The 12,959-nt window shown below is 40.3% G+C and overlaps 1 protein-coding gene across 8 annotated transcripts in view; it reads right to left on the bottom strand.

The window, feature by feature from the left end:
• Positions 1–260: 260 nt before the first annotated feature.
• The window catches only part of NCOA6 (nuclear receptor coactivator 6), a 96,548-nt gene continuing 83,849 nt past the window's right edge, over positions 261–12,959 (bottom strand). For 7 of the 8 annotated variants that reach the window (XM_032604787.1, XM_032604788.1, XM_032604786.1 and 4 more), the window contains 2 exons: positions 9,094–9,242; positions 261–825 (listed from right to left, as the gene is read on the bottom strand). In XM_032604787.1, the coding sequence (XP_032460678.1) occupies positions 782–825; positions 9,094–9,242 (193 nt within the window). In that variant the 3' untranslated portion in view covers positions 261–781. The remainder of the gene's footprint in view (positions 826–9,093; positions 9,243–12,959) is intronic. The other variant, XM_032604790.1, reaches the window with a different exon arrangement.

Genomic DNA, 12,959 nt, shown 5'->3' with positions numbered 1-12,959 from the left:
TGTCATTTTGCAACCAAAAGAAATCTGATCAATATCAAAGTGCCTGGTATAGTGCTGAAAAGAGCTAGTTTCCTCAAAGCCAAGAAAATGAGTTGAGTGAATAAGTATGTACATTTTCCACAACTTGCCAGGTGGGCAACTCAAGTGTAATGAGGACATGATGGGATTCTAATTCACAAAGAAGGCTGTTCCTATTCATTTATAGTCCAAAGAAAGAGCTTGCTTACCCAATAATCCCTTACCAATAACATACGTTTATGTTCTAGGACAAAGACATTTATTTAACACATTCAGTATTTCACATTGTACAAACCCTTAGATTCTCTTTATTCACTGGTCCATTTCTACAACAAATACATCCAAAACACTATATAATAAAATTATTTACAACATTTCCAAATGAGAAGATTCCTTTTGCCCCACTACTGCTATTCACACACAGTACTTCCACAGCACAATACATCATTAGAAGATCTAAAAATGCTCACCCTGTACTCTAGGCTGCTTAGGAAATGTGAAAACTATTAACATAATCACATTAGCTCCTCTCAATACATGGCAACATTTTAGAAACCTTGAACTTCATCTTGCAACACCAAAAGGGTTCAACAACTCTGCTTTCCCCATTGCACTTTATGAAACAGGTTGCAGGGACCAGGAAAAGGACCACATTATTAAAATAACTAACTGTACAGAAATGGATTTTAAAAAGTCACAGCTCAAAATCGCTTTTTGTAAAATTCACACACATTTACAAATATCAAGTCGTCATTCAGCTTGTTTACTTGGATTTTCTTCGCTTGGATTGCACTGCACTGGTTATGTCTGTGGGGAGAAAGGAAGGACATATTCAGCTGAGGCATTTCTTTATAGCAGTGCCTTTTAGACAGTTCACAGGAACCAGGGCTGACCTAAGTGGAGCCCTACTGGACTCTGAATCAGTCTAAGGTCCTCAAAAGGGGAACTCAGTGTGAAGAGGGTCTCAGACTTCTCGGCCCTGTAAACTAGGGCCTGGCGATTGGGGAAATGTTATACAGGTAGTGGAAGGTGAAGCAAACATACATGAAAAAGGTGCCAGGATGGGGAGAGCTGCTTTAGCTGGGCAATTAACCCCACAATCTCCATCACCTGTTTCCATCACCCAATGAAATGATGGATAGACTGACAGTGCTTTTGGTGAGAAATCAATAAGTGATGTTACAAGCAAGCAAGTGAATTGTGCCACAAAAAAAAAAACAGCCTCTGGAGCCAAGCCATTGTTTTGCAGTGAGGAACTCTTTTTGCCATGCCATAGTCAAAGTCTCTAAATAACATGACTATGACCGTTGGTCAGCAAGTATCTACCATGGCCTAGCCAGGTATTATCAAGGCTGTGGATATACCTGTGTATGTATGGAAGGCATGGAAGCAATTTAGAGCAAGCCACAGCCTGCTCTGAGCCCAGGTGAGCCTGAAGGCTTCATGGAAGAGGTGGGAACTGAGTGGTTTATATCAGTGACAGGGTAACAGTGACATAAAAGGGAAGGAGTGTGTTTTAATTCTTTTAATTCCTCTTGTATTATTCATGCCTTAAACTCAAAATATAAACTCTCTCAAAAACTTTTTCAACACAGAAGTCTTCTACAGCAAAGTACAATGAATAGCCTGAAGCTCTCCAACTGTAAACATTTCTTTAAAATCTCATACTGATCTTAAAAATCCACCCTCATTCTTCATGCTGCTCCATAATAGATATTTTGGATTTAAAACGAAAAAAAAGTTTTAGAATTACTTCCCATCAAGGACAAAAAAAAGTTTTCTATTTAACACATTAATGTGTAAGATGAATCCAACTTATCCATTTCTAGAAACTAGGCTGAACTCTCTGATGCTGCATGTTAGGTTCAGTATTCTAAGTAATTTTTCTTCTCTCTTTTGTATTGTATCATATTTTAAGAACCCAGACTCAAAATGTAGAGCAAAAAGCAAAAATTTTATCACTCTGTTAGCTAAGTAACTGCTAAGAAGTGAAACCTAGATGACTTTCCAAGAGGTGGCCTGTACAGTGTTTTTAGGCTTCTGTAGGTGGAAATTTCAATATATACCTCTTACTGGGAGATTATGATGCTTGTGCCAGGTGGTAGAATCAGTTTCTCTGATTTACTCATTAGTCTTTTGCTAATCAGAGGACAGTAAATCTGACAGGATGTTGACAATGGTGTTATTTTAATTCCATGTAAATAAACGGAGTCTCACATAGCGCACAACTCCCCATAATCAACCCTTTATGTCCAACTCTCAAGCTTCATTTTCACTGTAGCACATTTGTCATTTGCAGTAAAAACATACAGGGTTTTGTCTTGACTGAGTGTTCATCCTTAGAAAAATGTCTGTTAATTAGGTCAACTTTGGGAGCTTCTCCTTTGTTGTGATATGAACGATCAAGTGGTGTGTCTGAGAAACACATGTGTGGCTGGGAAAAGTGGTTAGGAGTGGGGGAATAAACAACCTCAGGCTCCCCCCTCCATTCCTTCCTTGCTTGTTCCCATCTGTCACTGCTCTAAAGCACCCAATCATCTGGCAGGCTGCCTCTGCTTCTGAGGATGAATCAATGAGTAAGGCCATGAGTAAACAAGTGATCTGTGCTAGAAACTGGGAAAAAAAAAAAAAAGCCTTTTAGATACTATGGTGAGCGGTGGCAGTGGTGGTGTAGCGTGGAGCTTTACCTTCTAAGGATTTTTATAAATTGACCTTGACCTTGCTCACTTCATTACGCTTTTTACTGTTCTCCTTCTAGCCAAGATTTCTACTTAATTGTAAAAAAATTCTGGAAATTTCCTTTCAAAATCTGTATGGCTGGTTTCTAAATGATGCTACAAGAGTGCAGTTTCAGGTAGTTACTGTTTAGGGATTTCTCCCATAAGATGTATCTAATTATGCTTATTCTATAACACTTACGTTTTAAGTATATCTGTATACTCTGTGTTTTTTTTTAGGTTGTTGCTTCTCAAGTCACTAGCTGTGGATAGGACAGAGCTATCACCCCACTTTGCTGTCAGAGGCATCTTAGGGCACCCCAGGGACACCCACAGCTGCTGCTGATTACAGGTTGCTCTGAACCTCCCTCTTATTAGCATATTTTCCCAGGTTTCAAACTTGTACATTGAACTTCATGTTTTTAACTACTGATCCTTTCTCCCAGTTGAAAATATAACATAAAACTACTATAAAAAAAACTACTATAAACAGAAGACTAAAGAATATCAAGGGAAACTAGAAAAATCATTTCTGTGTTAACAGGGAACTCGTCATATCAGGAAGCAGTACTCATTTGCTTATTTATAAACAACATATCTGATCAAGTGCAATTTTAAAAAGAAGTTCACTGATTTGTGGGAGCCAATTTTTGTGTCTGTAATTAAAAGTGGCAGGGCAGTGGGGGTCAGTGGGGAGAACCAAACCAACCAAAAACAAAACAACAGATTAGAGAGTGACCTATCAACCAAGTGGGGCTCCCTGGACTTGCCCAGAAATCATCCATCCCACCTGCTCCAATCTGGTAGTCTAGTAGGCCTTGGCTAGCATGATATAAGCAAACTCCGTTCTCAGAGCAGGAGAATGATTAATGTTACTGGTTCTCAACAATACAAAAAGTACCAATACTTCTCATTTTAAACTGCTCATATTATTTCTCAGCTTTCTCATGAAAAACGCAGACTGTTTCTGATTTTGTTTGTGCATACATGACCAAAATCTTATGAGTACGAAAAGGCAAAACCCTCTTTTCCCTTCAAAACTTTAAGTACTGATGCTGCAGGAAGATGTTTCAGGTACCCAACACTATATATGTCTACAAGTTCGAGACACATACATTTATTTATCTATTTATTCATTTATTTATTGGCTGCACTGGGTCTTCGTTGCTGCAAGCGGGTTTTCTCTAGTTGTGGTGAGCGGGGGCTACTCTTTGTTGCAGTGCATGGGTTTCTCATTGCGGTGGCTTCTCTTGTTGTAGAGCACGGGCTCTAGGCACGCAGGTTTCAGTAGTTGCGGCGCGTGGGCTCAGTAGTTGCGACACGCGGGCTCAGCAGTTGCGGCGCATGGACTCTAGGGCACGTGGGCTTCAGTAGTTGTGGCTCGCAGGCTCTAGAGCACAGGCTCAGTAGTTGTGGTGCATGGGCTTAGTTGCTCTGTAGTATGTGGGATCTTCCCGGACCAGGGATCAAACCCATGTGCCCTGCATTGGCAGACAGATTCTTAACCACTGCACCACCAGGGAAGTCCTGAGACACATATGTTTTAGAAGCCAGCTTGATATTTTATGACACTCCCTGGGTATGGGTTCAAATACAATCACAGGAAATTATTTTATGACTTTGGTTCATTTTTGGATACAACATAGAAGGCCAAATAATATGCACATTAATTCTTTAATTTGGATCCAAGAGCTCTAACACTTAAAAATCAAGAGCTACAGCATTCATTTCTGATTTTAAAAGTAACTTACCCTAGAACAGTTAAAGACTGATAGACTGAGGGCTTGAGGCTGATGTGGAGATCTAGATATGACTGTGATTTCTGGGGTCTGGCCAGAACCCTGACATCCTCTAGGAGACACTTACCCAGAATCCCTCCATGTAATATCACAAAGCCTGAGAGTCATTATGGCCTCTTCTAAGCCAGCTGCTAAGTCTCAAAGCATGGATGGGGCAGGCATTCCAACATGACTACCATCACCTTGGGACAATGTCCAGTTTAAGTGTACGGCCTATACACCCCACCCCCCTTCTGAAACAGGTTCCAGCTTTCCATCTTTTCTTGGCTGGCAGTTATCTACAGAGTGGCTCTAATTTGGGCATCTCTTAACTGTCCCAGCTGCTAGATTAATTCTTTCTGGTGCACTGTAAATGACACCTTTAGTATCCTGAGGCTCTGGGCTCAAGTCAGATTCCCCAAAAGCTGGTGTATGACATCTCTAAAGGTCAGCACTTTTCCCCCTGCTTTAAAGATAACTACATACCATATTCTAAAGCCTAGAAGACCCTGATCCTTTAGGAAAAAGAATACATAGAATTGAGGGGAAGTAGGTTTTCTCATAGAACTCCAGGAATCTTCTATTTTATGCTTCCTTCCAAACAGGTTTTTGCTTAGATGATTCCCAGGGAGGGAGAAGAAAGTTGTTGGTTCCACTTCTACATCCAAAGTGGGGATACCTAAAGAGGACCCTGGCTGTGGTGTACATGGTATGTCTGGAGAGGAAAGAAGGCCCTTCCCATCTTCTCCCCTCTCTGGCAGGCTGAGGTAAGGTGACTTCTACATCTCTTCTTTACCTGTGCGTGATCTGCAGACCTGTAGCCTCCTCCCAGGAGCTCTTGTGAGGCATTATGAAATTCCTACCCAGAAATGTGACCTATCAACAACAGCTGAGTTCTCAGGTCAGTGTCTGGTGTTGGTGCACCACACCCTGCCCTGGTCTTCAGGCTGGTATCCTAATGGTACATGACTGTTTCGTAGCAGCCCTGCTGATATCAGGCACTTGGTCAGGATGCCAGCTCTTGCCTAACCTAAGCTACTCAAGCTTAGCGCATTTCCTGAAAGAATGATACCCTCCCCCTCAGATCTGGGCCTTTGCACATGCTATACCTTTTGCCTGGATAATGCTTCCTCATTCTTCAGGTCTCAGCTTAAACATCATTTTCTCCAGAAAGCCTTCACTGACTTGACAGGGGAACAAAGCGTCCCGGCTTTTGGGTTGGCCAAAAAGTTCCTTCGGTCTTTAAGTAAAAATAAAAGACACATTTTTCATTTTCACAAAGAACTTTATTGAACAACATATTCACCGTTTTGTTCCACTAACTTCTGCCATTTTTCAGGCAACTTCATAATTCCATCTTCTCAAAACTTTTTATCTTTTTGAGCAAAGAACTGTTGTTCTAGGTGCCTTTTACAGTATTCCAGGGAATTGAAATTTTTTTACATTAAGAGAATTTTTTTTTTTTGCGGTACGCGGGCCTCTCACTGTTGTGGGCTCTCCCATTGCGGAGCACAGGCTCCGGACGCGCAGGCTCAGTGGCCATGGCTCATGGGCCCAGCCGCTCTGCGGCATGTGGGATCTTCCCGGACCGGGGCATGAACCCGTGTCCCCTGCATCGGCAGGCGGACTCTCAACCGCTGTGCCACCAGGGAAGCCCGACTATGCGTTTTCTGTTGACTAATTCCGGATGCTTTTCATTAAGTGCTGCTTTCAGTTGGTCTAACTGGGAGCAGTACTTGTTGGAATTAATCGTTTGGTTTTCCGGAAGGAGCTCTTAATAGAGGACTCCTTTCCAACCCCACCATACACAACATCACCTTCTTTGGATGAAGACCGGCCTCTGGTGTGGTCGGTGGTGGTTCATTTCGCTTGCCCCACAGTCTCTTCCATTCCACATTATTGAACAGTATCCACTTTTCATTGTCCATCACAATTTGTTTTGAAAAACAAATCAGTAGATCAGTAGAGAATTGCATGTGGAAATATGGTCAAGAAGGGTTTTTTTTGGTCAACTTAATGTGGAACACAAAAATCAGAATGATGAACATAATCAACTTGCTGCAAATGATTTTCAACACGTGATTTGGATATTTTGAGTATGTTGGCTATCTCCTGCGAAGTATAACGTTGATTGTTCTCAATTAACGTCTCAATTTGATTGCTATCAACTTCAACTGCTCTACCTGACCATGGAGCATTGTCCATCGAGAAATCTTCAGCATGAAACTTTGCAAACCACTTTTGACACGTTTGATCAGTCACAGTACCTTCTCCATACACTGCATGAATCATTTTTTTGCGTTTCAGTTGTTTTTACCTTTCTTGAAATAATAAAGCATAATATAACGAAAATGTTGCTTTTTTTCTTCCATCTTCAATATTAAAATGGCTACACAAAAATTCACCAATTTTGGTAAGTTTTTTTTTTTTTTTTTTTTTTTTTGCGGTACGCGGGCCTCTCACTGTTGTGGCCTCTCCCATTGCAGAGCACAGGCTCTGGATGCGCAGGCTCAGCGGCCATGGCTCATGGGCCCAGCCGCTCCGCGGCATGTGGGATCTTCCCAGACTGGGGCACAAACCCGTGTCCCCTGCATCCGCAGGTGGACTCTCCACCACTGCGCCACCAGGGAAGCCCTTGGTAAGTTTTTTTTTTAAATGCACGCTGATATGACAGCTGTCAAAATAAAATCTAACAAAATTGTTTCGAATGAAGTTAAAGACAACTAAATGCTACTAGAGCCATCTTACGGACATAACTGAACAAACTTTTTGGCCAACCCAATATATGCCCCTATAGTACCATATAACTTTGCTATCATAAATGCATATAATATTAAAGTCTTTCTGGCTAGCATATAATCGATGTGAGGAAGACAGAGACTCCATATGTTTTTTCACTATTATATACCTAGAGCCTAGCATGTAGTAAGTACTTAAATAAATAGTTGATAGATAGTTATTAATTTAATAAATACTGATTGTACTCCTTTTGTATTAGGCGTCACAGTAGGCACCAGGGATACAGTGGTGAGCAAAACCAGACATCTCCTGCCCTAACAGAGTATGTATATTAATTACCTACCACATAAATAGACCTAAATTTACAACTGTGGTGTTATGAAGGAGAAGAACATGGTGCTATGATTCCTCATAGCAGTGACAACTGAGCTAAGATAAGTAGGAAGAGTGGGAAGTTAATGAGGAGAAGAGAGGGAAGATAGATGAATACTCCCTACAGTAGGTGTCACATATACCCAGGCTTGTGATGAGAGGATGGTATGTGATGAGAGGATGTTGCTAAGGGAAGTCAAATGAGGCTGGAAGAAGTTGACAGGGGCCAAACCAGATAGGACCTTGTGGTCTATGTTGACGCTTTTAGACTTTAATCCTAATTATAATGGTAAACCATTGAAGGGTTTTAAGCCAAGGTAGCAATGAAGATGGGGAAACATGGATGAATTTGAATCATCTGAGATAAAACCAGCAGCTTTTTGTGATGGATGTGAAGGTGAAGGAGAGAGGTGTCAAGGAGGACATGCCTAATGGACAGATAGATGGTAGTACGGGAACAACGGCAAAGGACCTGACATCAGGGGTGAAAAATCAAAGGTCTGTTTTTAGACATGTTGAGTTTGCAGTCCTGTTAAGGATGAACGTGGAGTTGTCTAAGATCTCTCTATATATACTATATATCTAATACATAGTGTTAGATCTATAGGTCTGCACTAGAAAACAAGTTTATGAGTCATCTGTGAAAGGTTATAACTAAAGAAGGGAGGCATGAATGAGATTAGTTAGGGAAAAAATAGAAGTTGAAGAGAAAAGGTGACTCAGGATTAAAGTCTGAGTAGACCAATATCTAATGTAACGTGTACAGAGTCTGAGAAGGAACAGCCAGAGAAGTAGACAGAAAACTATTGAGAGTTCTGGGTCAGAGAAGCCAAGGGCAGAGTTCATCCAAAAAAGAGACAGCAGTCAATAGAGAAGAGAAAACTGGTTGTGTAAGATTCTCTGTAAGGTCAGAGAAGATGGGATCAAAGGCACAAGTGAAGGAATTGGCCTTGGACTTAAGGAGCGACAGTTGCTCTATTATAGTATGAGCAAAAGAGGACACTGGTAGATTTATGTCCTGGTAGTGAGAGTTGAGGGAGTTCTGTTTTCTCTTTGAAGAGGTGAGAGTCTCTGCTGAAAAAGAGGACATAAAATAGGAGCCAGAGGTTTAAAAAGAGTAGAGAGTAGGAAAAAGAGTTGACCACAAAAACACAGAAAGATGGTGGGGCCATACTGAGGACCTGTCTGAAGTGGTGATCATGAATCAATCTGCCCTGTTATGATCTTGCTGCTGTTGTACACAAGTACACACACACACACACACACACACACACACACACACACACGGAGAAAACACATAGTTAAATGAACTAACAAATAAAGGAAGGACCAAACAAGCAGTAGACGTAAAAGTAACTTGAAAATTTGAGGAAAAGAAGCAAAGACGAAGGGCAAAGTCCTCTGCTGCTGTGATAAGAACCCTATTCTTCTATTTGACTCAGAAATAGCCTCTGCAGCCCACAGCTAACCTTTAGTAGAGCTGGAGGCTGAAGCAGGCCGAGAGGATCGCTTACGATGTCCATTTTCCACACTTTCAGAAGCCACAGCTGGCTCTTCAGTTCGGGAGTTTCTTCGGCTTGGAGTTTTGGACTTCTCAGGTATCTCTTTGGGCTCACTGCTGACAGAGAGAAGCACAAAGTCCAAGGAGGTGAGGGAATCAAGTCACACAAAAAATAAAGATAACAGTTTCATTCACAAGGCAGGAGACTAAGAACTACATAATCATTCTGGAGAGACAATGTTCCACTCTGGGACAATAAGCACAATTATGCTCTAATATTACTGACAATTTAAAAGTGAGTCCAGCTTGTTACATTAGTAAAAATAAAATATTTAAGTATAATGCTGGTGAGATTGTGGTAAAACACATTAAGAACTTGGAACAAAAATCATCAAACTTCCTCACCCATTTTCCTAAGATAAGAATATTTCCCTTCAAAAATTAATAGTACCTAAAAATCTAGGAAATTAACAACATACACTGGCATTTACTATGCGCCTAGTAGAGTTAGATAATGGCATATTACAAGTCACATTATAGAATATACACGAGAATATACTCACAATACACTGCTGGGTATACTACTGATTGCTCCTACCTCAATCCCCTTTTTTTAGTATGTGAAGATTAAAAAATGGTAATATCCAGTATTATTGAGGGTACAGGGACAAAAACTCCTAATGGAGTATAAATTGTGCAACCCAATGATTCTCAGTAGGGGGCAATTTTGCCTCCTAGGAACATTCAGCAATGTCTGGAGACATTTTTGATTGTCATGACTGGGAGGATATGCTACTGGCACCTTTTGGGTAGAGGCCAGGGATGACACTAAACATCCTATAATGCATAAAACGGCTCCCTGCCCCACACCCCACACAGAATTATCTCATCCAAACAGTCAATAACGCTGAGGCTGAGACACCCTGGTGTAATCCTCTGGCTCAGCAATTCCATTTTTAGGTGCCTAAGGAAACAAATCTTTTTACAGAGCTAATTACACACAAGGATGCCAAAGCATTTTATTTATATTAATGAAGATAGAAGTGCTAAATGCTTAACAGTGATAGTACATTAGTTAACTAAACCACAGCACATCCAAATGGAGTCATGAAAAAAATCATGCTGCAGAAGGTTATTTAATGATAAAAACTGTTCATAATATATTATTGTGGGGGAAAAAAACAGCTACCAACATTATGAATAGTATACTCTCATTTTCATTATAATACATATTAAGTATATATGTAACCACATATGAATGAATGGGTGTGAGATATATATATGTGTATATATATGTGTATATAATACTATATATCTAACACACAGTGTTAGATCTATAGATAAACACTAGAGTATATATATATAAAACACTGGAGTGTTTTAACTCTATTTCTATCTGTATATACTCTGTGAAGAGAACTAGAAGAACAACTAAAATATACACAGTGAATACTGCTGAGGTGTAGGAATATTGGCTAACTGGTGATTTTCTTCTTTGTAATTCTCTGATCTGAATTTCAAGTTACCCGCAGTAAACTTTTACTACTTTCATGGTTCAAAAAACTCACGTTAAAATCATTAAAAAAAAAAGAGTTGATTAAATTTACTTGTAAGACATGGAATGGAAACAAAAGTAATGCAACAAAAACAAAACAAAAAACTGGTCACAGGGATGCCCCTTCTGGGAAGTCTTCCATGACCTTACTCCCCAAGTGGAGCTGTCTCTTTTGTCTTTTGGGTTCACAGTCTGTGTCTGGCATTCTAGAGCACCCATCAGGCTGTACAGCATGTTTTTAGTGTCTTGTGTCTTCCGATACATTGTAAGCTTCTTAACCATGGCCTGATTGTCAAATATCCCTACCCCTCCATCGTTTACTCCTGACAGAGGACCCTTTGTTAGTGGCACTATGCCTGGGAACTTGGCCACACTGTTCATTACCCTAGCTTTACATCTAACAACTGTCCCACACAAGCCAAGGCATGTCAAGGAGAGGTGAGACTGGAGCTGGGGTAGAACTGCAAGTCAGGGGGATTTACACATCTTTTTAGGTGGTAAGGATGGCTTTCTGGCTAGGAGCCCAGAAAATGGTCAAAGCCTCTGAGGAATAAGATTCCTAATGGAGGTTCCTCTTTCTCCTGGCAAAACAAAAGCCTCAGCAATACTGTCCTGGTGTTTATATGGTCAATGATCAGGTAACTTAGGGAACAAACACCAACAAGGTATTTTTGGTCTGATTATCTCTTCTTTCTCTAGCCACATAGTTGGTGTATACTTTGAGATATGCAAATGAATTCAAACGTAAGCCCAATCCAAATAAAACTAGACAGGTAGTAGGAATAGCAATGAATTTGGAGTCAGAAGAACAAGGATCAAGTCTTACCTATGCATTTATTGGCCACGATATTTAACTTTCTCTCTGTTTCAGATTCTTGATCTATAAATCCCCATCTTGTCTGCTGTAATACATTAAGTGTGAGAGCTCTGGAGGCAGAAGGCCTGGGTGTGAATCTCAGCTTCACCATTTACTGAATCTGTGGCTTTGGGCAATTTAGTTAACCTCTCTGAGCTTTAGGTTCCTCATCTGTAAGACAGAATTTCCTTTCCTAATAGATACCGTGAAAATTAAATGAGATAATACATCTAGGGAGCTTTTAGCCCAATATATGGCATAGAACAGCATTCAAATAAATGTTGGCTATTATAACCACCTCACAGGGTTGATATGATAATTAAATGAGAAAATGACTGTGAAGCGGTTCTACAACCTAAGTTGATGTACAAGTATGATAAATTCTTTAAAATGTTATCTAGTACAGTCCTACATTAAAAAAGGAATGACTTTTGTAATACGATAATACTTCTCTCCATGGGGCTAATGAGGTTGAAGCCACAGTTGTATTTCATTTTGTTAGGTTATGTGGGGTAGCACAGTATAAAAGAAAAAGCATGGGTTCTGCGCTCAGACCCCATCTGCCATTCTTTCTCTTGAGGATCAAACAGCTATACTTAGAAGGTGTTGCAAGGACTATTATTAATGACAATGATGGCAACAGCTCCTATATATATATATATATATAAATTTTTTAACATCTTTATTGGAGTATAATTGCTTTACAATGGTGTGTTAGTTTCTGCTTTATAACAAAGTGAATCAGTTATGCATACACATGTTCCCATATCTCTCCCCTCTTGCATCTCCCTCCCTCCCACCCTCCCTATCCCACCCCTCTAGGTGGTCACAAAGCACCGAGCTGATCTCCCTGTGCTATGCAGCTGCTTCCCACTAGCTATCTATCTTACGTTTGGTAATGTATATATGTCCATGCCACTCTCTCACTTTGTCCCAGCTTCCCCTTCCCCTTCCCCATGTCCTCAAGTCCATTCTCTAGCAGGTCTGTGTCTTTATTCCCATCTTACCCCTAGGTTCTTCATGACCGTTTTTTTTTTTTTTCTTAGATTCCATATATATGTGTTAGCATACGGTTATTTGTTTTTCTCTTTCTGACTTACTTCACTCTGTGTGACAGACTCTAGGTCCATCCACCTCACTACAAATAACTCAATTTCATTTCTTTTTATGGCTGAGTAATATTCCATTGTATATATGTGCCACATCTTCTTTATCCATTCATCCAATGATGGACTCTTAGGTTGCTTCCATCTCCTGGCTATTATAAATAGAGCTGCAATGAATATTTTGGTACATGACTCTTTTTGAATTATGGTTTTCTCAGGGTATATGCCCAGTAGTGGGACTGACAAAGGATTAATCTCCAAAATTTACAAGCAGCTCATGCAGCTCAATAACAAAAAAACAAACAACCCAATCCAAA

Source organism: Phocoena sinus, chromosome 15 (genome assembly GCF_008692025.1).
Source record: "Phocoena sinus isolate mPhoSin1 chromosome 15, mPhoSin1.pri, whole genome shotgun sequence".
In the NCBI taxonomy this organism is placed as follows: domain Eukaryota; kingdom Metazoa; phylum Chordata; class Mammalia; order Artiodactyla; family Phocoenidae; genus Phocoena; species Phocoena sinus.
This window is presented reverse-complemented; position numbering and strand designations above follow the sequence as displayed.